This window comes from Corvus brachyrhynchos, unplaced genomic scaffold (assembly GCF_000691975.1).
Source record: "Corvus brachyrhynchos isolate BGI_N302 unplaced genomic scaffold, ASM69197v1 scaffold34, whole genome shotgun sequence".
In the NCBI taxonomy this organism is placed as follows: Eukaryota; Metazoa; Chordata; class Aves; order Passeriformes; family Corvidae; genus Corvus; species Corvus brachyrhynchos.
The window spans coordinates 1,910,255-1,936,495 of NW_008238126.1; the positions used below are offsets into that span (position 1 = coordinate 1,910,255).

Here is a 26,241-nt window from a genome sequence, read left to right on the forward strand (position 1 = left end):
CTGGGGAGCCGGCATCCCCGACAGGCAGCTGCTTGTGGGGAGAGGGAGAGGAGGGGGAGGGACAGGGTGTGCGAAGAGTTAAAAGTCTGCTGCTTGTTGCAATGAAATTATGGCTGGCAGTGGCGCCGCTGCTCGTTCAGCAGACCTCCACTTCTAAACAGTTCACAAGAAGTTCATCAGGGCGGCGATGATTATAACCGCACACACGCGCGGACCCGGGGCGCGCAGCGACAAGGGGTGGCTTTGGGGCGGGGGCTGGCAGCCGGCGGGGGCGCGGGCTCTGACCTGCCCAGTGGCCCCGGGACGTCCCACCACCTCCCTGCATTCGGGCGGGCTTTGCCCTTGCTCGGGTGGTGGTGGCTGTGGGACATGGGGCCTCCTGATTACTGCTTTGACTGGGGAAGCTCTCGCTCCCCCCACGCAACTTCAGCATTTCGCTATCTACACGTGTCAGGGGATTGATGGGCTCTAGTTCAGGCACCTCGCCTTATCTTAATGATACATTTCCACCGAGGAAACCGGGCGGGCACAGGCAGCCCCTCTTGAGGAGCCACGGCCCCAAAGGAAAGCGGGGCACAGGGAGCGGGGCCGTGCGCTGTCGAGGCCCTTCTCCGAGCCGATGTCTGTCCCCTACAGATGAGGCAGCGCACGGGGTGGCTACTAACCTTACGTAAAACCCTAAATCACTCTCTCCATGCTGCTGCTGCCTCTATTGAAAACATTACGAGCGGCGCATCTGGAAACCAGTAAATCTGTCCAGAAAACGTCTTTCCAGTGAAATAACTCCTTTTGAATGATAGCGCGGTAACTAACCTCCGCGGATTTTTGTTTCCTCGCGGCGATTTGTGCGGACTTCATTAGGAAAAGCTAACCGTTGTGGAGAAAGGAGGGTCAACATGCCGTTTCATTAATATACATTTGTTCCAGACGTGGAGTTTTGCACAAAAGGCCTCTCTGAGGGGAGAAAAAAGTGTTGGGGAACAAGGCTTTCCTGCCGTTTCAGTTCTTAAACCTCTCTGAACGTGTGTGAAGTATTGTGTTAAAGGCCCAATCTGGGCTTCTTCCCCATTAAATGCCAAAGTGATCATTTGCATATTTTGTAGCCTGACAAAGGAAATGAGTTTGCTGGGGAAGCATGGATGCTTTGGGAGACGTTAGGCATTAAACTCCCAGTGGTCAATCGCCCGTTACTGGCTTGTGTGTGTGTGTGTGTAAAAGGAGTATCATGCCTCCTGCTTAAAGGCTTCTATTTTTGTGAGAGAGGAAGAGCTGAGGGATATCCTGTGCATTAAAGGCTCCCCCTACTTATTAACCCAGCATTTAGCAGCAGGATGCAGGCTGAAGCTCAGTCAAAAGAAACGACTCAACCTCCAAAGAGCAATTAAAATCTTGCACTGGAATAAATCATGCGCCGCGATAATCCTGTTAATAAAACGCAGCTTGTCCTGACACTTCGCTCATGCAGCAAACTAGAATTTAATGCGAGCGGAGGTGGCATTAGGCAAGGTAGAGGGGAGGAAAAGCCTTTCCCTCTCTGCCGCTGGATGCGAAAATGTGGTTACCTTTCACCTGCCTCTCCGGCTGCACACGGCGCCGATCCTCTTGGACTGCTAATACTTCTCCAGTGAGCCCGCTAATGATTTCTTTCCCTGGAGTGAGCAGGCATCATTGAATTACTGAAAGCACTCGCAGCAGCAGCAGCAGCAGCAGCAGCAGCAGCCCACGCGCAGCAGCAGCAGCAGCAGCTCCGATGCAGAAGCCACCAGGGCTCCGTGCTTAATCAAATCAAGGGGTGGGGAGCTCGCCAACCCACTTACTATTTTTAACCCCTTTCTCCAAGTTAGTCATGTGCAGACGCTAAAAGGGAGGTTTTTATTTAGATGCCTTCTGTAGCAGTGTCTCTTCAGTTTTAAGTCCTCGTGTAAAAGCCTTATCAGCAATCAGTGTAGCTAATACACACGGTATGTGGTTGTTCTTGCCATGCCCTCCTGCTCCTGTGTGTTCCTAGTGCAGGACTTCTGTGAGCACCTGTGGGTTGTTTGAATGTTCCCCCAGGCTCATGGGGTCTCCCTCCTTGGTTCAGTCTATGTGAGATGAAGATTTGGGGGCTGGTGTGTACTTGGCCGGCTGAGTTATTTCTTGTGGAAATGAAATGCTGTGGAGAAACTTTTATTTGTCGATAGTCTGGAATGATTCTTAATTTTCTGGATGTGCGCTGGGGAAAAGATCCATCTCCTCTGACCTATAAATGCCCTCAATTTGCTCCTTTATTGCCGGGTATCTCCCTTAGCGGTTAACGTAGGCAGCTCACTCCCCGCACCAATCCTGCATTCATTATTAATCACCCGGAGGGAGGCTGGCTGCTCCGCTGTGATGTTTGCACTTCCTCCTAGACAAATCTGCTCAACTTTTTTTTTTTCTTCCTTTTTTCTTTTTCCTTCTTTTTTTTTAATAGAATATAAAACCGTGAAGAAAAGCGTTGATTTTTAAGAAGACGTCATGCTTTCTGCAACTCCCCTGTATGGCAACGTTCATAGCTGGATGAGCAATGAAAGGGTCCGCATGTGTGGAATTAATGAAGACAGGTAAATATTTAAGCTTCTGGCAAGTTAAACCACACTGTAATTCTGCAGAGCGAGGTCTTGGAGTTTGCTCGCTTCCCTAACGCTGGAGCAGAAAGCTGCCACCTTGCATGGAGATCAGCCCAGCTTGGAGGGAGGGCAAAGGGAGAGAGTCAAGATGTGCCTGAGAGCAGTAGAGCAGATGCTGATTTACTACTGAACAGGCAACCTGGGTCAGTGAAGTAGGGATGCCCCCAAAGCAGCCTTCGAATGTGCTTTTACACTTAACTTATTATTTTGCATTTGTGAAGGGGAATTAAACCAAATAGTGCACGTGTTCTTGTCGTGGCTCTGCAGCAGAGGGGCTTGTGCCTGCAACTTGGTGTTCCCTTCCTTTGGACCAACAGCTTGTCATGTGAGATAGGATCAGTAGTGCCTGTCTTCCACAAATGAATTTCTCCTCTTTGGCAGGTGTCCCCTTACCTTAAATCCCAGCATTTTAAAAAGCAAAATGATGCTGGACAGAAGCTGCAGATATGCCTCCAGTTCTCTGTGCCAGTTTTGTGTGGTTTTAGTGCTTTTCTGTCTTCTCATTCCCTGTTCTCACTGTTGTGTGAAAAGCCTCCAAAAAGCTGGTAGAAGTTTTTGGTCTTTGCAGGGAATACTATTTGCAAACATAAGCTGAAAGAAAACAACCAAGCATCTCACTTTCTCATCGAGCTTTCTCACCCTCTCTCCCCACTTTCCTCCCAGTTGTTTAGGGATAATAACTGTATGTGCTACTTGCAGGGAAGGTGCATCTTTTAAAAACAAATGGATTAAAATCGCATTTCTGCTTTATGGTGCTGATGTGCCTTTAAGCACTTTGATTGAAAGGAGTTCTTTTGGGTAATGCTGAAACTTTCCTTCTGCTGCATGTCAGCGATTTTTATCCCTGGGATTTGGAATTCGGCACTAAGGTATATTCTTTATTGGTGATTTCTGTGATAACAAGTCCCAGTGCTGCAACACTGGTATGGCACAGATGTGCAGCTCTCTCTTTAGCATGGAAGAGCTGATGTTCGTATGATATTAGCGTGTGTGTTTTGATTTTATCCTCAGCAGTGTTTATGGATGGTATATGAACAGAGTGTGTTTAAAATGGGATATTCTCACCCTGGAAAAAGGAAAGGGCAAGGAGCAAAAGAGAAGACCTTGACAAAAACTGCTTGCTTTGGAGGAGGCTGCTCTGAGATGTGCTTGGTGTGTTCTTGTCAAACCCCTTTATGCTTATTTTCAAATGGTTCTTGCTTTTCAAAGTAGTCGCCACGTATGGGTACGGAGAAGGATAAATATGTTATCTCATGGGACTTCTCTTGGGGAATCAAAATATGGAGGTGATATGATACCATACTGATCCAAGATGCACAGGATGTTTTCAAATAGTAAGCTTCTGTTTTTCAATAGGAAAATTCCCGTTAATGATGGTGATGCACCGAAAAGCAGACTGGAGTTGAGGGAGGAAAATCACCTGAATCACAGTGTGGTAAGAAGTTAAAAGCTTCATGCTGCAGATGAATCCGTGCCTGTCCTCCCCACCGCGACTCCTGCCCTTGGCTGTTATTACGTGATCCATTTGGAGAAATGATTAAAACACCTTCCTGTTGCAGCCCTAGTGGGCTTGGGCACATGCACGTTGTTTCTGTGAAACAGTGAAGTTGGGGCTTTGTTTATTTATCTCGTTAATCTCTTGATGCTTTGTGATGTGTGTTGTTGTATGACGTCAGATTCTTAATTTTGCTGTTACGAATAATGCCATGCGGAATACCAGCATGTGTAACAAAAATAGTTCACGTAAGCATTAAGAACATCAATGTTCCAGCAAAGTTGGTGAGGCTTTTCCTTTCTTTGAATCTACATGGGGAGCAGCATGTGGGAAAGAAATTCGATGGCAGACCTTTCTTCGTGCTGCATCCTCAGATGTCTTGTGCCATGAATCGTGTGGCGGTGGCAAGCCCCAGAGCAAAGCTGCAGTTGAGGGAGAGGTCCTGGAGGAGGAGGATGAGGATGAGGAGGAGAGGCCCTTCATCCTTCTCTTTCTGGTCTCTATGCCACAACCCACATCCTCATGCTCTGGCAAGGCTGGGGCTGAAGAGCCAGTGGTTGCACAGGAGCGGTGCCACTAAGCATCGTCTCTGGGCCACTCCGGCTGCTTGGGTCCTCACGCCTTTGTTCCTGGCTGTTTGAATTTTGGATTTGGGGAGATTGGTGTTGATGTTTGTGGTGTTATACATATTGCTCCGTAGGTTCCTGTTCTCCCATTTTCCAGTGTAATCAGCCTCTGTACGTTTTCACAAAAACAGCATGTTTGCATTGTTACTGTTTCTCTTCCAAAATGCTGATCTATCTGTAGCCTGAATGGTAGTCATGTTAGTGAGATGTGAAAGTAACATGCTTCTTGTTCTGTAAAGGTGGATGCGACTACAGCACATCGCATTGACAGTCTTGCAGCTCTGAGTATGGACAGGTCTGGACTCATGCGAGAAGGACTCAGAGTCCCCAGCAGCATTGTCTATTCCAGCTTGTGCGGACTTGGCTCGGAAAAATCACGGGATGCTACGGGTTCGATAGCCAGCCTGGGATTTACTCCTGAAAGAAATCCAGAGATACAGTTTAAGTCTAATCCCCCCGAAGCGGTGGAAAGCACAGCTGTCTCTGGAAAAGCCCCGAACGGCTTCAGTGCTATATACAAAGCGCCACCTGGAATACAAAAAAACTCTGTCCCAACAGGGGAGACACTGGGTTTGGACCGAGCTGCAGGTGACAGGCAGAGTCCCCTTGGTGTCAATGGTGCTAGTTACCTAAGGCTCCCCTGGGTAAACCCCTACATGGAGGGCGCAACGCCCACCATATACCCTTTCCTTGACTCACCAAATAAGTATTCGTTGAACATGTACAAGGCATTGCTACCTCAGCAGTCCACCTACAGCTTACCGCAGCACCTGGCTTACTCGCCCGTATGTACAAACGGTGAACGTTTTTTATACCTGCCTCCCTCCCACTACGTTGCCCCTCACATCCCTTCGTCGCTGGCATCACCCATGAGGCTCTCGACTGCTTCAGCTTCACCAGCAATCCCACCTTTGGTGCACTGTCCGGATAAGAGCTTATCGTGGAAGATGGGGGTGAGCCCAGGCAACCCTGTCGACACGCATGCCTACCCCCACATCCAGAGCAGCAAGCAGCCCCGGGTCCCCACCGCCAAGCCAGCCCCTGCCAACTTGCCTGCAGAGCCAGCACTCCTGCTGCCGCACTCGCCCCGGCCGTCCCCTCGCCTCCCCCTGCCCACCCAGGTCGGGGATGCCTACGCCGATTTCCACAAACATTTCCCCAGGATCACCACCTCTCCCTCCTCTGCTGTTACGCTCCCAAAGCCCTATGTGAACATTGGCAGTGAATTTCCACCTGCTCGTCTCTCCAACGGGAAGCTTCCCAAAGGCAGTGATGCTGGGGAGGCACCCTTGCCATCTGCCCCCCATACACGGAAGGCTGGCCATGACCGGAAAGACAGCAGGTCTCCCCCACTCCTGGAAAAGCAGACTCCGACCAAAGACGTCACCGATAAACCGCTGGACTTGTCGGCAAAAGTGGTTGATGCAGAAACTGCTGGCAAGTCAGACCATGGTAAGAAAATTATGCCAACGGTGCTGGTGCATGGAAGGGCAGGAGGGGGGACGCACTTGCCAGGCAGTGACATCGTTCAGAAAGAAACCATTTCTCCTGGGAACAGCTGCCCCATCTACAGGCCTGAAATTATCAGCACGGCACCATCCTCCTGGATCGTTCCTGGTCCCAGCCCCAGTGAGGAGGCTGGGAAAAATGTCCAACTGAAAAACAAGGCACTGGACTGGGTTATGCCACAGCCGCGGAGTTCCTCCTGCCCCAGGATGGGTGGCACGGAGGCAGTGGTCGGCAGCGTTTCGGGGGCGTTGTCAGCGGGGGGGCGGCCAGCATCAGCGTCACCAGCTCCCAATGCCAACGTGGATTGCGCCAAGACGGCCCGGAGCTCTGCGGAGAGCACCGCCTCAGTTATACAGCACGTCGGGCAGCCCGTCGCCACTCCTGCGAAACACAGCACTAAGGTGGCCAAATCCTGTGGTCAGGAAGCCAACTTCAAGGCGACTGAGACTGCCCTGGCCTCCAGCCCCATCTTCCTCCCACCCAATGAGGCATTTCGCTCCCCACCTCTGCCCTACCCCAGGAGTTACCTCCCATATCCAGTGCCGGAGGGGATTGCCATCAGCCCTCTCACCCTCCATGGGAAAGGACACGTCTACCCACACCCTGTCTTGCTGCCCAATGGCAGCCTCTACCCCACCCACCTGGCTCCCAAACCTGGCCTCCCTTACAGCCTGCCAGCTGGAAGGGGGGAGTTCATGACCTACCAGGATGCACTGGGAGTGGGGATGGTGCACCCCATGCTGTTGCAGCATTCTGCTTTGGAGATCAACAAAGAGGAGAAGACAGAACGGAGGTCACGGTCTCACGAGAGAGTCCGCTATGAGGACCCTGCTCTGCGGGGCCGGTTGCCAGAGCTCCTGGAGAGTGGTGGGAAGATGCATTTCGAAATGCCCAGTGACAAGAGCGTGAAATTGCACCAGAGCTCTGGCCACAGCAAAAACTCTGCAAAAAGCGACAAACACCTCTTCCCGGATCTTCTGCGAGACGAGCAAGAGGCTAAGAGTGAAGCAAACACAGTGAAAGCCAGCTTTGCTACAGAAGGCAGTAATCAGACTAATGACCCTACAAAGCACAAGGTAGAGCAGGCGTCGCAGCACAGAGATTTTATTGTAATGAGAGAGGAGTTTGGAAGAAATAATGATGTTCACGAAACCTATAATTTCAAGCAAGCCCAGAGTTCATCAGTGTTCGGCTTAAGGAAAGAAGATTTATCTGTGAGCCAGCCTAAAGAGAGAGTGGCGGTCCAGCCTTCGCCTGTTTTCTTGGAAAGCGTGCACGAGAGCGATACTCCAGCTCTGGCTTTTGGCAAGGTGCAGGAGGACGCAAAGCCGTTCTGCATGGGAACTGCGCCGCCGAGCATTGATGCCAACCAGACCTATACCAAAGATGGAGCCGACGACGCGGAGTCTGCCGATGGCAAAATACTGAAACCCAAGCCGTCGAAGTTGGCCAAGAGGATCGCAAACTCTGCCGGTTATGTAGGTGACCGATTCAAGTGTGTGACGACTGAACTCTACGCTGACTCCAGCCAGCTCAGCCGGGAGCAGCGGGCGTTGCAGGTGAGTCCGCGCGGTCCAACGACTGCCGCGCTTTTTGTCGTTATTTCTCTGTTGCAAGTCACAGTTGAGTTTTTAAAGTTGAGAGAAGCAACACAAGTGGGGAGACCAGAAATTCTTTTTGTTGGGTTGTACTCGCCGGAAATGGTTTTAAATAGCAAAGTAAGTTTGTTAGTGAGAGTGAGGCGATGTAAAGAATAGTATGTGTGGCTTATAGGTATGTATGGGCTAGTGAGCTTTAAAGGGCTTTTACTAAGATCTGATACAAATGTTAATGCACGTCAATGCAATGTTTGTGCAGTTTCGAGGGGAGTCGGACAGGCATGCATGTTACCTTGGCGCTGGCTGTAATTTCTCGGCTGGCCTGTAGTGCCAGCTAGCACAGCGTACCCAGAAGTTGTGATCAGCATGCCAAATGTGCTGTTGGATGGCAAGGAGTCGCAGCCATGCATTAGCGGGTCTCAGGCAACGTTGGTGCCAAGCGAGCGCGTAGGGAAGAGTAGGAGAGGTATTGAGGTTGATGCTAAGGGATGATAGACAGATGCTGTGTAGGAATATTCTTAGGGTGTTTTACTTATAATGAAGGGATGAGTTAAGCCAAATTGTTTTGCATTGTTAAGAAAAGAATTGGTTTATGCTTATAAAAATGGATGAAATTATCTAAATGATCCATTGAGTGCCCATTTTAATTACATAGATGGAAGGATTACAAGAGGACAGTATTTTATGTCTACCTGCTGCTTACTGTGAGGTCAGTTCTTCAAATTTTTATTACTAGACTCTTACATAAACCTTTGAGTTAAATTTCATTTCCAAATACACAAAGGGAAGTTTGTGGGCCATGGTCGTTTTTTATTCATTGTATGGTTTTGTGTTGTTGTTTTTATTTTATTTTACTTTATTTCTTTTTGTTTTTGTCTCTTTTTACCTCCAAAATGGAATGTTTTTGTTTTATATATAATATACATTTATATATAATCTTTTATATATATATACTTATATATGAAAGAATTGTGTGGCTATTTGCTTATAAGATGCTAGAACGCTGTTTTACAAGTCAGGTGTGTTATACTCCTACCCTTAACTATCTATCTGAAACCTTGGTTTTGAGTCAATTTTTTCTTTGGAAATGCTTTCATATAAGGTAAGGTAAATGAAGTAGTTTTTATTGCAAGACTTTTTTTCATATCAATTCTCTTTCTAGCGTGCAATGATGCGCTTCTCAGAGTTGGAGATGAAAGAGAGAGAAGGCCAAACAGCTACCAAAGACTCAGAGGTCTGCAGATTCAGCCAGGCAGACTGGGAAAACTTGAAAGGAAACAGTGAAAAGAAGCCAAAGTCTGTTGCTCTGGAAGATGCCATTGCTGACCAAAATGACAATGACAGATGTAAGCGAATTTAGATGGCTTTCTGAAGCGTGTATGTGTCTCTGTGCCATGGCAGCTTGCAGCAAAGCAAGCAAATCTTCGTGTTCTCACCGTGTTGCTGGTGAAAGTCACTGACCTCATCCTCTGCAGGTGCTGAGTTGCCATGGCTGGTGCCCTCTGTGCTTGTTTTTGGGGTTTGCAAGTTTCTGGTTGCCATTGTACCTGCTTTTCAGGAGATAAGTTAACTGCCTGTCACTGAGTTCCTGCCTTAGAGAGATCCTCCTTTTGACTGATGGGGTGCTGCATCAGCCAGTGAACGCAAAAGTCCAAGGTTATATTTTAAATACGGAAGGGAGATGGGGGAAGAGAGGAAAGCAAGGAGGAGTTCAGCTTCCTGAAGTTGCAGTAGCACTGAGATATGCCAGTATTGCAGTCTTCAGGCAAAGCAGGGATGGAGGACAGAAGAGTGATGGGAAGTGGGGAAGGATGTGATCTGCCAGGCTGGCTTATCCATAAAAGCTGCCAGTAACGACTCCAAATGATAAGAACCTACTTTGCCAGGGTGACTTCTGCTGCAGTGGCTGGGGAGGTATGTGAGGCACAGGTTCTTGCAGGCAGAGTCTGTGAAATTCCCTGTGGGGCTGTCAGTTCCCTCTAGGCTGTGGCAGGGTGTCAGAGGACTATGGAAAATGCAACATCTTAAAACTAAGATGAACTTTAAAATAAACAAATGGTATTAGGGGATTTTTTTACTGTATGCAAGAAAAGATCACTTCTTTTTTGTTTGTGCTCTTGGTAAGCATATGGCTTCTGTCAGTTTCCACAGGTTTTTTTTGTTTTACCTATGTATTTAAGGAATGGATCAGTTCCTTCTGTTGCTACTTTGTTTTGAACAACTCAGAAAAAAAAACTGTGCTGAAAGCATTGCAAAACAAGAGGAAACGCACTGCAGGCTGCTCCCTGTGTGTGTGTTTGTGCACTGTGTAACTCAGTGGTTAAGTGTGCTCTTCTGTAGGTGGAGATTCATGGGTAGGGCTAGTAGAAAATTTCGTTCAGGCAATTTAATAACTTTGAATTATTGTTCTGGTCTTTGGTTAATGCTTTTGGCAGAGAGCACGCTGGTCAATCGTACTTGCTCAGTTACTCACCTAAATCAAGTTACTGTGGTATTGCTATTGCTGAAATAACAGCCTCAACAAAAATCGGCCTGGCAAAACAGCAAGGGAAAGTTTTAATTGTGGAAGTGGAGAGGGTACCAGGGTGGGGAGAGGCAGGCTGAGGCTCTGGAAGCTGGGCAGCCTTTTCCTTTCCAAGCTCTGTTGAGGTAGCTGCAGGGAGGAAGGCACAGCTTCCTTTGCAGTCCCCGTGTAAAAGCTGAGAACTGGGCAGGCTGCCGCCCTTGCTGTCCCCATTGCAGCCTTCCTTGCTCCTCAGAGGACTTGGGATGCTCTGGTGATGTCCTCTGTTAAATTCCACCTTGGCTGTGCTGGAAAGCTAGAAGAGCAGTGGCAGCAGCAGTCCCACAGCTTATTCTGGCTGCAGAGAGGGCTCAGCAAAGAGGAGGATGATGGGCTGTGGAGCTGAGGGAGGGGCCCAGGGGATTAACAGAGGGAGGGAAGGCAGGCTTGCTCAGGGACATGGGGCTGCTTGTGGAGGGATGGCAGGGGGCTGTGGAGAGGATGAGTGTTAGAGCATAATTGTATGCTGAAACCCCTCCCCCCATCCTTGCAAAAGGCTGATGATACGGTTTGTCTGTAAACTCACCATTTAGTGAGATCTCTGACACTTGAATCTGCTGGCTAAAATGTGTTTGAGACTATTAAATAACTGTTGGAAGCAGGGAAAGTATGTTCAGTTCATTCCTTTCCTCTGCTAATTAGCTCTGACTTAACAGGCTATTTCAGACTTTGGCCAAATGTCTAAACTCCTAAAAGCACGGGTGTGTTCTGCTGAGGGAGCTCCTTTTTTTGCCCTTCTGGGCAGCAGCAAGTACTTACCAGTACAGATTCAGGTCTCAGTAAAAGTTTTTTATCGAGGTGGTCCACCTCCTGCCCCTTGGGATAGCAGCTGATAAATCAGGAAGCCGAGTTTCACACCTCTTGAATGCCTCTACTGTGGTGGCTTGGGCTCTCTGTTGGGGCTTAAGCCACCGGCAGCCTTAATGCATCTCTCACTGAGCGACTGGAGCTCTGCCTTCTCTTCCCCTTCGGTGAGAGCCAGGGCTGCTTTATCTTTTGCCTTCCCTTTGCCTTCAATTTCTGACCACGCTGTTGGTGCTTTTGGCTTTAAAGCTCCTGAACGGGAACGAGCTGATGGTTTGCAGCCTCGTCTGTTTCCCTTCTGCCTCCTGCAAGCGATCTTGCTGCTTGAAAAGTTGTTTCCCCCTGTTTCATGTTTGTGTGGTACTAGCTGAAAGTGAAACAGCCATGCCTTTACCTGTGTGAGGAGGGAATTTAGGAGTGAAACCGGTGAGCTGTTCTGCCCCCACTGCCAGCACTTCACCTGCCTGATGTCAGCAGGGAGGAAGGAAACTGCATCCAAAACTGTGATTGTGGCATGGAGCCAACTCCCAGGGCTCCCCCGCTGCCGCCTCGGCACGGTGGCAGCCGTGCTTGGCATGGAGCACCAGAGCTGATCGGGGCCCTGGCAGCTGCCTGCCCCCTTGGCTCCTCTAAACCTACCAGTGCAACAAAGGGCTAAATAGCACAGGCAGGTGATGCTTACAGAGGCATCTGATGGGATGGAAACTGCTCTTTTTTTTAGCTTGTCCTAGGACTTGCTGATTTTCCTAGCTGTACTGCACGTGTATAGACTTTTTTGGAAGCAGATGAAGGCATAATATCTGGTTCCTTAAGTTTTCTTCTGACTTGGCAGTGCATGGCTTTGTTGTACTGGGAGTCTCCTTAAGCTTCATCGAGCCTTCTGGAGAAGGGTAAAAGAGGTGGGCTTTTGTTTTGTTTAGGTTTTTGTTTTGCCTTTTTTTTTTTAAAGGCCCAATTTAAAGCAGGTAGCCATGTTAGCTAATTAATGAGCAATTAAAGCCGAGCAGTAAAGTAGAAGTGCTTCAGTTCTCTCCCATCTCGTTTAGGTTTTGCTGGGCATCTGAGAGCGGGCATCTGAGAGCAGCCGCAAAGCTGCTTTGTTGCCAAGGTGACTTGTAAATGTTGCTGAGGCAATGCTGCTCCAGTGCATTTTCATAGCACAAACATGATAAATTATGGGATGCATATGTCATGAGTCATAGGATTGTTCAGAGATCAAGTGATTTAAGCTATTGGCATGGACACACGCATCAATACGGGCATGTGATGATCGCATGTTGGTTCGTAACAAAGCTCTTCCAGAGGTTTTGAAAATCATGCTTGAGTGTGAAAGATTGAATAAATTCTACAAGCTGTGAATTTCTTGGTTGGGGAGCATGACTTTACCTGTTTATTTAGTTGTTTAGGATGGAAGACACTGTTTAAACCTTAGCTGGGCACAATTACCCCGATATATTAAAAGCCTGCTCTTAAGGCATGAGGTTATGAGGAAGAAGTTAAAGCTGTTTGTAGGTGTGAAGGTAAATGGTGTGATGTGCCAAAACACATTGCACAATTGATCTTAGCGTTGTAGCGAGGTGCTGGTGTCTCTTTGCATGGTGATCCCCTGCTTTTCTTTTTTCTTGCTGAGCTGTGTGTACACTGGAACAAATGAAAGATGGAGGCAGTAAACATGTCCTTTGCCCTGGTCAGTTATTACCTTCCTGCCACAGGACATAGTGCAAAAAGAAAAAGGGAAAAAGAGTGGTGGTTGCTTGTTTGTGCAGTGTGGTAGGCTTGGGCAGAATGAAACAAAATGCAGAAAGCTCCCAAGCAGAGGTACATGGAGGGAAAAGTGAAATCAGCTGGGTTCCCTCTGCCCCATGGGATACTCAGAATTGAATTCTGAGGATGTCTTATGGAATTTCTTACTGTTGTTGTGATCTCCGTGCTGAATACTGGGTTTTAGCATTTGGATAGTCATTACCATTCTTGGATGAATAAAAGGTGCCTTGCATAAGTGAGCGCAATGAGAGGTTGCTCCAGGGAAGAGGAAAGGCAGTTTTTAGCTGCCATGTTATTTGAACAAAAGAATCTGCAGCTTAAACACTAAGATGTGTTTCCTTGTTTGCATCGCATGAGAGGGCCTGGTCTCAAGCAGTTGACAGCAACAGGAAGATGGAAAAATGAAAGAAAGGTTTTTTTGGGTAGTGTGTTTGTGTGTGCGTGTAACTTTCTTGTGAGATTGTAGCCCGTGCACGAAGGCAGAAAGCCCTGAGATTGTAGCCCGTGTCTAAGCCCGTCCTTCAGACAGAAACCAGATGTGAAGAAGCATTTTCTTAATTCTTCCTCGTTTCTAGATTGGTAGGACAGTGAGAAATGGTTTGAATTGTTGGTGTTGGTTGTCACAGCTGGTGTGAGACTGGCAAATACTGGAGGCTTGAGGAAGGAACACATTTAAGAGTTTAATCTCCTTACTCATAGAGGTGTGTTGCTATGAGAACTCAGCATTTATCCTGTGTTTCTGGCTACCTCGCCACTGTTTGAATAATGATGATATAAAAACTCCCAAGTATTTTGTTGTTGTTTTCTTCTTCAGGCAGAGAAAAGGATGTTGTAGATACATGGCACGGGAGGGGGGTGGTGGGAACAAAAGCAGATAAATTCTCCTCATCCTTGTTGGGCACGCATGTTATGCTTATGTTGCTGTGCTTCTTGTTGACATTTATATCTTAATTTGGGGAGACATGGCGTCTGATCCCGGTTGCTTGCAAAACAGTTTGAGGACGGAGCGGAATCCGGTGGTAAAATATTAATAGAGCCTGCGTTCCGTGAGGCAGCTGCAGCTGTGCCAGGGGGAAAAGCCTCTGGGCTTGCGACGTGTCCGTGCAGGCTGCGAGGAGAGCCTGACAGCCTGTGGGCTGTGCCGTGTCCCCAGCAGCGACTGACCTTTGTTCTTTCGCACTGGAAGCCCAGCTGTGGGAGAGGCGGGAGCGCCGGAGCAGAGAGGCGAGGACGCGTCCCGCGCGGCGCCCTGGCTGCGCCGGGGCTGCGCTCCCGCGTCGATGCAGGGTGGTTACACAACCGGGATTAGTGCGCGGAGATGCCGCTTCCCTAATGGTCTTAGCTGCAGCGAGCGGGACGGATTTCAGAGCCGCGTGTGCAGCGGGCGGTCCTTGAGAGGGATTTCTGGCTCGGCAGCTGCGGAGATGCAGCTCTGGTCCCCTGAGGGTCCCTCTCGAGCGGAGGCCAAGGTGTCACGGAGCTGCTGGCAGCGAGGGCTTTTTGGATGAACCGCAGTTAGGTGTGTGCTGTTCTTCCCAGCATGTGGAGCCCCGGAGGAACGCTGACAGTGACAAGCTGTTAGCAAGGTCTCTTCCCTCTTTATTTTTCAGCACAGTCTGAGCGAGCGGCGCTCGGCATCCCCGTGCCAAGTCCTCTTGCAGATAGAGAAGGAATTAATCTCTGCAGCAGGTCGCTTTCCCTACACCCTGCTACTTCCTCTGACCCTGCAAGAGCTTCTCTGGGAATTGGTCAGGATGTGCCTGTCTTTTCTCAGGCCAGACAGTGTTAGGAGCAGGAAAGCTATCCCAGTGTAGCGACTCTCAGCATGAACCATGGCCTGTAGCTGTTGGTGCTGCTGGAGATGAGAAGGCTCTAAGACAGCAGGAGCGTGGCTGAGAGTGCCCTTACCTGATCTCTTCAGGGAAACTGACCACAGAAGTATAATGTTTCCTTATGAAAGGAAGAAAATAGCAGATTGCATTAAAAATGTAAAATGAAATCTGATAGACGCATTTATTTCTATAGTGATACTTAAAACGTGACTGGTCCAGCTGCTTTTATGCTGTATGAAACAGGACTGCTGGTGCTTTTGGTGTGGTTATAGGGTACAGCTGTGGGGCGGTGTCCTCATGCCAGATGTGCGAGCACAGGGTGCTGCCAGATCCATTCTGATCTGGGGGGACGCTGCGATTTAGAGGCACGTCATAGTAAGCTGAGATACCTGTTCTCTGGAACATTTCAGCATTGTTGGCTGGAAGAAGTGTGACAAAGTGCATTTTAAAGTCTGGGAGGGAGCATGTGTTGGCCAGACGGCCTTGTGGAGAGCAGCATCGCCAAACAGCGGAGCAGCCCAAGCATCCCGCTCGCCTGCAGAAAATCAGCTTTTGTTTTGATTTTTCTTGGCCCATATCTTGTGCTGTTTTATAAGCAGCCCTGCAGGCAGCTTCCCAAGCAGCATAAAAATTATGCTGGGGTGTCTTCTGGTGCCCACAAACATCTCCAGAGCCCTTGGTGCTACTTGGAGCCATTTCCAGGTTGTGGTGAAGAGAAATCTCACCAGGGAAGTTTCCCCTTCCCACCGCCCCCAGCCTTCCATTACTGACAACAGCTATTTCAGGGAAGGTCGAGAAACCAGGAGGGGTTGGCAGAGCTGTAGGATGGTGCAGTCAAGATAAGGTGAGATAGAGTTGGGCTGCATCCAGATGCTGCCAGTGGTGGGTCTTGGAGGGGACAGGAGGGGAGATGGGAGAGGGGAACAGTGTCAGCCCTGATGAGGGGGAAGAGCAGAAGCTGAAGGCCAGGCTGGACAGGGCAAGAGACTGAGTGAAAGAGAGAGAGGATCCGTGGGAGGGAAGGGCAACAGAGCTGTCAGGAGTCCAGATAGGAAACCAGCAGATGTGTTTGCAGGAAGGGAAGTGGGAGAGGGAGGAAGGGCAAGAAGGAGGAAGAGGAAAAGGGGCAGAGAGCCGTGGGAAAGTAGGATGGAACATAGAGTTTCCAAACAGCGGCAGAGGTGTGGAGTATTGGTTGACCAGGAGGGCTAAAACATGTGGGAAACCCAACTTGTTTGTGAGAATTGTAAATGGGAGCTGATTATTTTTGTTGCAGTCTGCACTGCATCTCTGCCTAACCTTGCCTTTGCTAGTTTGGTTGAACCCAAGAAAACAACATTTTTCAAGATGGTGATTAAGTGTAATTTTAAATCAAGCATCCATTTAAAATTGCATAGGCTGTCTCTGAATTTGGGCAAACAGTATTGGAGGGAAGCTGGAGTTAGTGCAGGCGAGGCAGCATGGGTGTTTTCGTGGCTAATTTGTCAGACTAGTTTCTAGTAAGCTTTTCAGAGCTCACCCTCTTGCTATTGCTGGAAATACTCCTTGAAAAAAAGTGAGGTCTGTTTTAAAAGGAGGTGACAGAGATCATGTGAGGTACAGTGACTGGTTGGTTACTTGAAGTGAGGAAGCCTTTTTATAACCTTGGATTCAAGTAGTGCTTTTTTGCAAAATATCACAGCTATTCTTAGTGGCATTTCTGTGTCCGTGTGTGTGTGTTCTGTATCCCATTTATATCTCCCGAAGAAGGGATGAATGCTTTTAAGTCAGACTCTGCAATTCGATGGGAGAAGTTAGTGAAAGATTAGGAATTAAGGGAGGACACATACTTGGTTGTCATCAGAAGGTGTTTTTGAACTGGATTGTTACTTGCCACAGTTTAGGGAGGTGAGGTTGCTTTTTGAAAAGGGTTTGTGCTTTCAGTATCTAAAGATGTTTCTTTATTTAAAAAAGCATGTTGTGATGTTTCTATGGATACAAGCATTGTGAATGTTGTGCTTCTTAAATTAATGTAAAAACAACACAAAGTAGTGTGCTTTTGGGGGTTTTGTGCTTAACTGTTGAGAAAACTGCTGGCCAGAGGAGACTTGTTCCCAAGTACAGTTTTGTGTTTATTTGCATGCCTCATGAGCCGTAAGTCATGATGGAGATGACATTGAAGAGATCAGAGAGCAAAGCCTTCTCACAGTGAATTGTGTTGTATTTATTAGGTCTTGTGGTGTTTGTTTGTTTTTTATTTTTAGGTAACTTTACTAGTACTGAAAACAACCGAGGTCACTTTCTGGAAACTCCAGAGGAAAAAGATCTCTCAAATGAGAAGTGTTATTTAGAGAGGCATTCTGTATATGAAAAGGCAGAAGACCAGCCAACAGAAGATATTGGCCAACATTCATGTCCACGTCTGGACAGGAAACGTAAACACTCTGGTGAGAGAGTGCAAAATGATGGCAGCCAAAACGAAAGCTTTGTGGATGAACTGCAGGATGAAGTTATATCAAAAGCAAAAAAGAAGAAGAGCTCCAAAGGTAAGACAGCATTTTGCTTTGGTCTCTCTCAAGGAATGTCTTGTGAAGGGAACGTCGCTTTGGCTTAATGTGTTTCCATTTTTGAACTTGCTAGTTACTAATGTGAGCACTGTCATTTCACTTTAAATTATATATATGTATATATATGTATGTATATATATGTGTATATATATATGTATATATAAAAAAACTTGGTATGTAAGGATAAAGCACTAGTCATTGGACACTGTAGCCACAGCAGTGCAAGTTACTGTAGTGCATGTAACCCTTAATGAGCGAACCTTTAAAATGCATAGTGTGGTGCTAAAGCTGAGACTATATGCCCCGAAAGTGAAATGTAGCTTTTGTTTTAAGTTGAGGGGGCTTTTTGATTAATTTTTAGTTATTTTTCCATTAGATGACTGGCCTGAGAGGGAAATGACAAACAATTCCTCTAACCACTTAGAAGAGCCCAATTGTAATGAGGTGACCAACCTGAAGGTGTGCATTGAATTAACAGGGCTCCATCCCAAAAAGCAGCGTCACCTGCAGCATCTTAGGGAACTATGGGAGCAGCAGGTGTCACCAGAGAGATCCCCGTCCGGCAAGTTGGGCCGGCAAAGCAGGAAAGATTTAGCTGAGGCTGTTCAGCCAGAGGCCACTGCAAAGGTCAAAGACTTCACAGAAGAAAGGCACACCAAGAAAAGGTCAGAGGCCAAAAGCAATAGAAGTTGGTCTGAAGAGTCCCTCAAAACAAGTGACAATGAACAAGGTATGCAGAGACTACTAGGGAAACCAGCTGGCTTTAGCATTTACAGTGACGCATGCTGCCACCGATGTTAAGGAATTGTCGAGAGCTTTTTTTCTTTCTTTTTTTTTTTAAATTATATATATTTCTGTAGATGTCCATTTGTATAAGGACTGAAACCTCTTTAAGAATGGCACTGTAGCTGATATTTGTCAGACAAGAAAATGTGTTTGTGTATGTGTGTGTAACTATGTGTTTGTGTGTGTGTGTTTTGGCTTTAAATATTTTCATAGATGACGTGAAGATGAAGTTTATGGCTCTAGAGGAGAGCGGGGTGGGGGTCATAAAACGTGGGCATGCTTTTGGGTGAGACAGGGAGCAAACAGGCTGCTAGTTGGTGTAAGGGTGTTTAACCACGCATAGGACTTGAGGGGCTGTGAGCTTCTGAAACAGAGTCAGCACAGCTATAGCAGCTCTTGATCGCGGGAACCCAACACCTCCAGCACCCTCAGCTCTGCTAGCTTTCCCTGCCTTTGCCAGGACATATGCTCAAGAGCAAAGCTCAGCCTCCTCCTGAGAAGGATGCTTTGCTGGTTCGTCCTGAGCATGTCCTGTAAACCCCTGTCACCCTACTTCCCGGCCCCTTGACAGAGATCTTCCAGCAGCTCTCTCCTAAGGGATTGCTTCCTTGAAGCGTATCATGCATTTCCTTGACTTGTTTCTGGTTTCTTCTTTCCCCCTCACTCCACTTCCTCCTTTCCCCATCCTCCCTCCCATTTCTGTCAATTACCTACCCTGGGGGAGAACCTGTGGATCTCTGCCAAAAAAAATCTGCCAGATTTTCATTGGGATGGACAGGTCACTCTCCTGTCCTCACTGTTCTCAGCCCCTGGGCACGTTTTCTTCTCTGATGCTTTTCTCCTTCCCTGCAACATTTTGCTGCTGTAGCTTGGCTGAAGAACTGATGGGGAATGGAATCACACAGTCCACAGGGTCCTTTTCTTTTCTTTTCTTTCTCTTCTGTTCTTACGGTGCAAGCCCTCTGGGTTTTTTTGAGGAAAGACTATTTCTGGGAGTGAGAGCTCCATGTATGGCATTTGGGCTCCTTCCTCCTTCACAAACCTGGAAGCTTCATCGACTGGAAGATGTTCACATTCCAGCTGGCCTAACCTGTAGTTTAGCTGAGATCCCCTTTAAAGAGAGAAGCATGAGGAGAGTGGATCCTCTTGTCCCGTGCCATGGAGAGGACCGAGTCCAGATCATCCTGTGCCAGTGGGACTTTCCTTGGTAGTGTCTGTGAAACAGTCACAGGCAAAAATATCAGCTTCCCTTCAGTCCTAAAGCTCCTCATCTGTCCTTCTCCTTGGTAGGACTATCTGAGGCAGAAACCCCCAAACTTTGATGCTTATTGATGGGGAAGGTTCTCCAAAAGGATTTGTGGAGCAGGAGATCAAAACTTGGTTTAAAAGGAGCCTTGAGTCTTACTTCCTTGCTTTATGTGCTGCCTTGGCGGGCATGGTGTTGGCTCAAACACCCCTGCCCCTCACCTTTGTACTTTCAGAGAGTGATACCTTGTAGAGATTAAACGAGGGTCACTGACAAGAAGCTGTACTGTGTAAGGATGCTCTCACTTTCCCCTGCAATGCCTCCTGTGGCAGTGATAGGCTCATGGCCTTGGGAAAGAGGTGGCTCCCAGTTTATGCACCATTCCCAAAGGCATTTAGGTTCAGTTGCTGCCCTATGGCTATGAAAAAACTCTTAGGTTGGGAAGCCGCTATAAAACCATAAACTTGACTAAATTGCACCTCACTATTCATTGTTCAAAGACACTGGATATCATCCAGATAATTTTGCTGGTACTTCTCCAGCCCTGTTGAAGTGTAAACTTTTTAATCTCCTTGTTCTTAGTTGACTGGGATGAGGACATTTGTGTGACAGAGCATCCTCTGCATGACAGTCTCATGGGGATGGAGACTTCCAGCTTGTCTGTCTTGCTCAGGACCAGTCCTCAAACTTTTCTTAAGCAAGCAGAGACTGTCAATGTGAGAATATACACCATCACTTGCAGCTTTTTTTTTTTTTTTAATTTGGAGCTGGAAACAGCTGTTCTCTGTGCTCAAGCACTGCCTGCAGTTGTGGTAGTCTCTGCTGCTGGGCAGCTGGTTGTATCCCGATGAACAGGCTGTAACAGGACATGAGGGTTGCCTCTGTGCCTCTGAAGCCTTAGTCTAACATTATCAGGATGATTTGCCACCCCTGCCTGCAAATCTCTGGGAATGTGGATGTTTCTGACTTCTGGGCTTGTCACCCCCGTTGTATTTATCCAAAGCAGTGTGGGCAGCAGGTCAAGGCAGGTGATTCTGTCTCTCTGCTCTGCTCCTGTGAGACCCCCACCTGCAGTGCTGTGTCCAGTTTTTTGGGTCCCCAGCGTGGGAAGGATGTGGACCTGCTCTGGAGCAAGTCCAGAGGAAGACACGAAGATAATCAGGGGGCTGGATCACCTCTGCTATGAACACAGGGCGACAGGGTTGGGATTGTTCAGCCTGGAGAAGAGAAGGCTCTGGGGAGACCATAGAGCACCTTCCAGTACCTAAAGAGGGCTGTAAGAGAGCTGGAGAGGGACTTTTGACAAGGGCATATAGTGATAGGACAAGTGCTAACGGATTTAAGCTGACAGAGAGTAGGTTTAGATTAGGTTATTAGGAAGGAATTCGTGACTGTGAGAGTGGTGAGGCACTGGAACAGGCTGCACAGGGAAACTGGCTGCCTCATCTCTCATCTCTGGAAGTGTTCAGGGCCAGGTTGGATGGGGCTCTGAGCAGCCTGGTCTAGTGGAAGGTGTCCCTGCCCATGGCAGGGGGGTTAGACCTGGATGATCTTTAAGGGACAATCTCCCTTCCAACCCAAACCATTTTGTGGTTCTGTGATCCTGTTGCAAAGTGATGTTGCCGTGCTGGGTCTCCGGGGTGCAGCAGGTCCATGAACATGGGGATACTGCAGCCTCAGGGCATCACACTGCTTGCCCAGCCCCATGACCAAGGCAGAAGCCACGGTCTCTGTGGGGGTCCCAGCTGGGCAATAACGCTGTGCTGCTGGCGGTGCAGAGCCAGCTCTGCTGATGCTCCCCTGGGGAGCCGCAGCCGCTCACCCGGTGCGAGGAGAAAGCTCGAACAGCGCGGAAACAAAAGCCCTGAGGAGAGGAGCCAGGAGGATCTCTCCCACCGGGAAGCCTGTGCCAGCCCCTTGGAGCTGCCTGGGGCTGCAGGCAGCGTGGTGGCCCCGGGCTTGGCAGGCAGGAGGAGGCAGCTGCTGGGGTGGGAGCTGAACAAGCGAGTATTCAGGTGACGCGGCAGCAGCTGCTTTTCCGCGCGGACCTCTCAGCAGCCCGCTCCTGCGGGAAGGGAGACAGGTCCTGCTCTGAGTCAGACTTGCCACAACCCACATCAGTCAGAGGCCTGAGTTTTTTGGGGGTTTTGGTTTGGGTTTTCTTTTTTTCCGTGGATATTTAGGTATATTCGTCCTCACTCTTGTTTTTCTTCTGCCTTCACGTGGTTAGAAAGACAGGGTGGGATTTCAGGATTAACCACTTGCTGCTTTTCTGCCCGTGTTGTCTTGCATTTCCCAGGCTGATGCTTGGCTTTTTCTGTGTAGTGCTGGCCTCTTGCAGTGTTACTGATCCTGAAGCTCCTGGGCATAGCATAGCTCTCTCCATCTCCTAGCTCCAGTGCATGTTTAGCCTGGTGCCTGCTGTCACCACTGTGGAGGGTCAAAGTGAAGCAGAATTGATGACGAGTTTGCAGGCAGGGGTACACAGGTTTTGTGGTGATTAAACTTCTGCTTTCAATGCCTCGGCATCTCTGCATGGGAAAGTCTGCAGTTCTTTGAGATAAGCTTCCTGTGTTTTTTTTTTTTTTCCTCCATCCTTTCAGTATTCCTGTCCTTTGCCAGACCTGTGAGTTTTTCATTCTATTGTAGTTTTTCTGCATGCAGCAGTTGGTTCTTTTTGCACTCACCAGAGCTCCTCACTGCTGCATTGCATCTTTTCCATGTTTTTTTTTTTTAGTAAGTGATTAAGTAGGTAATGATGGTGCTTCTGCATTGGAATTGTGCTTTTCACGTTACTCAATTAGGTTAGTTGGGAACATGAGAATTAAACACTCCTTAATTTGTGCTGTCTACAGAGTTGGAAAGACAGCCTTGCATCCATAGGCTCAGCCTATGACTAGGTGCCTTCCTTCAGTGTTGCAAAGCCTGAAAAACTTACATGATTTTTGCTGAACAATCTGCACATCATGTGTCCCATAAATTCCCTGACATCTGCTTGGCAAGCCGTGGTATGCATCTTTTTCTAGAAAGTGGCTCAAAAGAACTGAGGGATTTCTGTTTTCATCCTTAATCTAGAAAGCCTTCTGTGAGTTGCTTTCACAGATCTATTTAAAGGAAGACTAAAGTGTGAAACTGCCCACCAGGAGGATTCTAGATTTTATTTTCTTTTTTACTGACTAGTTCCAGACCAAATCTCTTTAAGTAAGGGCGTCTCTCCTCTGAGCACCTGCTTATTTGCTCCTGCCATCTCTTGTGTTCTGAAAGTAGCATCACTTAAGAGACTTCTTGGAGCAAGGGAGCCTCTTCCAAGTTCTCAGGGTTTTTTCCACGCTTTCCCTTGGTGGTGTGGTACTGTTTGGCTGAAGTGTCCCTTCCTTTCCAGAAACCTTTAATTTTTCTGCAGAGGAGTTGGTTCTGAGGTCACCTCAATTCTCTTCCCAAGGGAAATTCAGACTATAAAAAGTCAACTTTCCTGTCGTCGTTTTGTTGTAAGCCTGCTTGCACTCTGAAAAAAACCCCAAAACTAACCATGCTTTTTGCATGTGGCCCAGATTGTGGGATCCAGCTTGCTGGAGCTAACCCCTAGAGAAAACCCAGCCCTACCAGTATCCTGCCACAGGCAGCAGAGCACTGGCCTTACTGTCCCAATGTCCCAGAGAGACTCACTTCTGGATGGAGTTCTGGGGGGAAAAAACCATCTGATTGCTTTTCTTGCAAAATCCCTGTGTTTTCTGATAGAGAGCTTGCACAGGGTTTCTCAAGGATGGCTCCTTGAGTAGTCTTTCTTCTCTTGGATTGTTTTTGAAGTCAGAATGCTGCCGAGGAGATGTTCCCTGTCTTACGGCCATCCTGGGGCTAAGCTCAGTGTCCTCACCTGTGCTGTCCCGTTAAAATCTGATCCATGCTCCCACCTCTCTTCCTGTTCCCTCTTCCCTTGCCATCCTTGTGTCTGCCCTTAAAGCCCACTGAGACAACCCGGGCTGGGCCCAGGCTGCTGGAGGAGTTGGTTCCCTTTCAGATCAGGCAGTCCAGTCCCAGGTAAGGAGGCGAGTTTTTCCCCCAGTGGGGCGGTGCTGCAGTGGTTCCACTCCGCCCGTGGTGGCCGGGCTGTGGCACTGCCAAGCTGGCCTGGCACGCATCCCTACGGCCCTGGCGCTGCCCGGCACCTGCGCGGGGCATTTCATTCAGGGATTTTTATTAGAGCCCGATAACTGTTAGTGTAGCATCAACGGGCGAGATGCTATTTACAGTTTGGATGTGGAACGCTTAAAATATTAATGATTTGAAAATGTAATTGTAGATCTCTTAAGCAGTCGAGGAGCTTGTGTTAAGTGCTAGCAATGCATTTTCCTTTTAACGCACCATGCGATGTGTAATGCCTTTCCTTCCCATTTAGGCTTGCCCGTATTCCCGGTGTCTCCGCACATGAAGAGCCTTTCATCCACCAATGCAAACAGCAAAAGGCAGGCTCAGCCAAGCTGTACTCCAGCCTCGAGGTTGGCTGCCAAACAGCAGAAAATTAAAGAAAGCCGGAAGACAGATGGGCTGTACACAGACGAAGAGGAGGATTTCCAACATGCATCTCTGCTGCCGAAATACAGCGAGTGTGAGAAGCCATCAGGGAAACGTCAGTGTAAAACAAAACACTTGGCACTGCAGGAGAGGAGAAGGAGGTCATCTCTGACAGGGGATGACACCACAGATATCGAAAATGCTGAAGATAAGGTATCTTTATTTAGACTTAATTGTCCACCGGCCTCTGAGAAGGCAGAGCCAGCTTGCTTAAAACCAGCGCGCTGTCGTGCATGCAGGGTAGCGGGCATTGCGTTCAGATTCGTCTGTGGATGCTTTGCACATTTTGTGTTTGCTTTTCTTAACCTTAGTTGTTGCAGGGGTGAAGCATCTTGTGTTTAAAAGCTGTAGCAGGTCTTTCTTAAAAAATCAAACACGAGTAGAAAGGTGTAATTCCTTGCTGACAAAACACAGTCCCATCACTGTACCGTGCAAACAGAGATTAAGAGCCCCCCACCATAATGGTTTTGACAGGTAACGGTGACGAGGAAAGTCAGGAAGCGACCGGAGCCGACTTCAGACTGCGACTCCTCCCGCCCGCGCAGCTGCCCATCGCCAGCCCCCCGCAGGAGACCACCCCGAGCCGGCCGATGCCGCCCGAAGCGCGGCGCCTGATCGTCAACAAGAACGCGGGGGAGACGCTGCTGCAGCGGGCGGCACGCCTGGGCTATGAGGTAAGGCTCCCTCGGCGCCCTGCGGGAGGATGGGTTTTTTTAATATTTCAAAAGTTAAAATCCTTTTCCTGGTTTTGTAGATGGAAATTCTGTGAAGTAGCTGCTTTCAATTGGGTCGTCGAAACTTGTAGTCCCCGTTGCCCTGCTGCTTTCCCTTCCCTGGCGTGTGGGGTTTGGAGGCAGGTTGCTGTGGGAATGACACCCCACTGCTGCTGGGTCAACTGGCAGGGATGCAGGGTGAGCAGCATCCCGTGGGAATGAGCAAAGGGTGAAGTTTTATTGGTAACCCTCACTTCCCTTTAAATATAAACCATCTGCAAACAGAACAAATGTCTTTTATTTATTTTTTTTTCCCCCCAAGTAATCTTTATGGTGATCTTTAATGAGCTGTATGTTTTCTGCTTTTATTGTTCGTGAAGAGCGTGTAGTTTAGGAGAAGGGTTTTATTTTTTGTTCTCTCCAAGGAGTATCTGGTATGTGACACAGGATGTAGCGCTTGGAGTGTCCTCTTGCATGATCAGACGCATCATAGGAGCACTCTGCATGCTTTATACTCAGCGTCTGGAGCTGCTTGGTATAGCTGGAACAATGTTGTCTAATGAAAGGGACCCCCTGTTGCTACAAAAATCAGAAACCGATGAATCCCTTAGCTCTGCTGTTTTGAAGCACGCTTTTATTGGGGAAATATGGGCATGTAGGTATGAGCACCATTGTTGCTCGATTTCAGATCTGGTGCAGAGGTGTTTCATTGCAGAGAGTGACTGCTGCCCTTGGCATGGCTGCTGGGTTTGCTGTGCTGGTGAGAGGGCTGCTTGGACCATGGAGCTGGGCTTGAGCCCCACGTGGGAAGGTGGCATCAGCCCAGGTCCAGGTGGGGCCTGCCCAGCCTTGGGGATTTGCTGAAACCTTGAAATGCCCTTTGTATAGCTGGAGAGAGCTTTCTGTGGAGCAAGGCCTTGTCCAGCTCTGGAAGGCAGGGTTTATTGGAAAGGTCTCGTTTACCCTAGACAAAAGCTTATTCTAACTCAGGGCACTTCAGCTCTAGCTGGGAGAAGTGGTTGTTACAACATTGCTATGGGATTCTCCATAGTTTAAATGGTTTTATTTTCTGTGGGTTCAAAATCAAAATGTGTTGTAGGATGTGCTCCAAACTATCAGTGCGTATTTTCTTCCTGCATGGGGTCTGTCAGGGTGAGGCTGTTGGGCACTTGGCTTTCTGTGCCTGCCACCTCTGCTCAATGGGAGCAGCTCCCGAACTTAATGATGGGCTGACATCTTGTTCAAGCAGGGACCCAGGGCTCTCCATTTGCTTTGATAGCAGGAGCTCTCTGCTGCATTGCCTGGTTGCAGGAAGGTGGGGATACCCAGGATCACCAAGGTGTAGGTAACATTGTGTGCCACCATGCCTTTCCAGTATCAGCTGGTTGAGGATTTTGATTTTCTGACTTGAATTCACACAAAAGTTCAAGCGAACACCATGCTTTTAATAGGCTTAAATATTCAGCCCATTTGATTTGATTGTTTGGGTGGTGTTGACTGTGCAGCAGTCAGTTCTGTTGCTGGAGGAGCGTGGGG

At 48.3% G+C, this 26,241-nt stretch overlaps 1 protein-coding gene across 1 annotated transcript in view; it reads left to right on the top strand.

The window, feature by feature from the left end:
- The window catches only part of BCOR (BCL6 corepressor), a 55,437-nt gene that overhangs the window by 13,869 nt on the left and 15,327 nt on the right, over window positions 1-26,241 (top strand). The window contains 10 exon segments of the mRNA XM_017733453.1: window positions 2,456-2,585; window positions 4,008-4,086; window positions 5,012-7,840; window positions 8,535-8,588; window positions 9,042-9,225; window positions 17,086-17,367; window positions 17,765-18,118; window positions 23,817-24,145; window positions 24,467-24,520; window positions 24,523-24,666. Of these exon segments, the coding sequence (XP_017588942.1) occupies window positions 2,500-2,585; window positions 4,008-4,086; window positions 5,012-7,840; window positions 8,535-8,588; window positions 9,042-9,225; window positions 17,086-17,367; window positions 17,765-18,118; window positions 23,817-24,145; window positions 24,467-24,520; window positions 24,523-24,666 (4,395 nt within the window). The 5' untranslated portion in view covers window positions 2,456-2,499.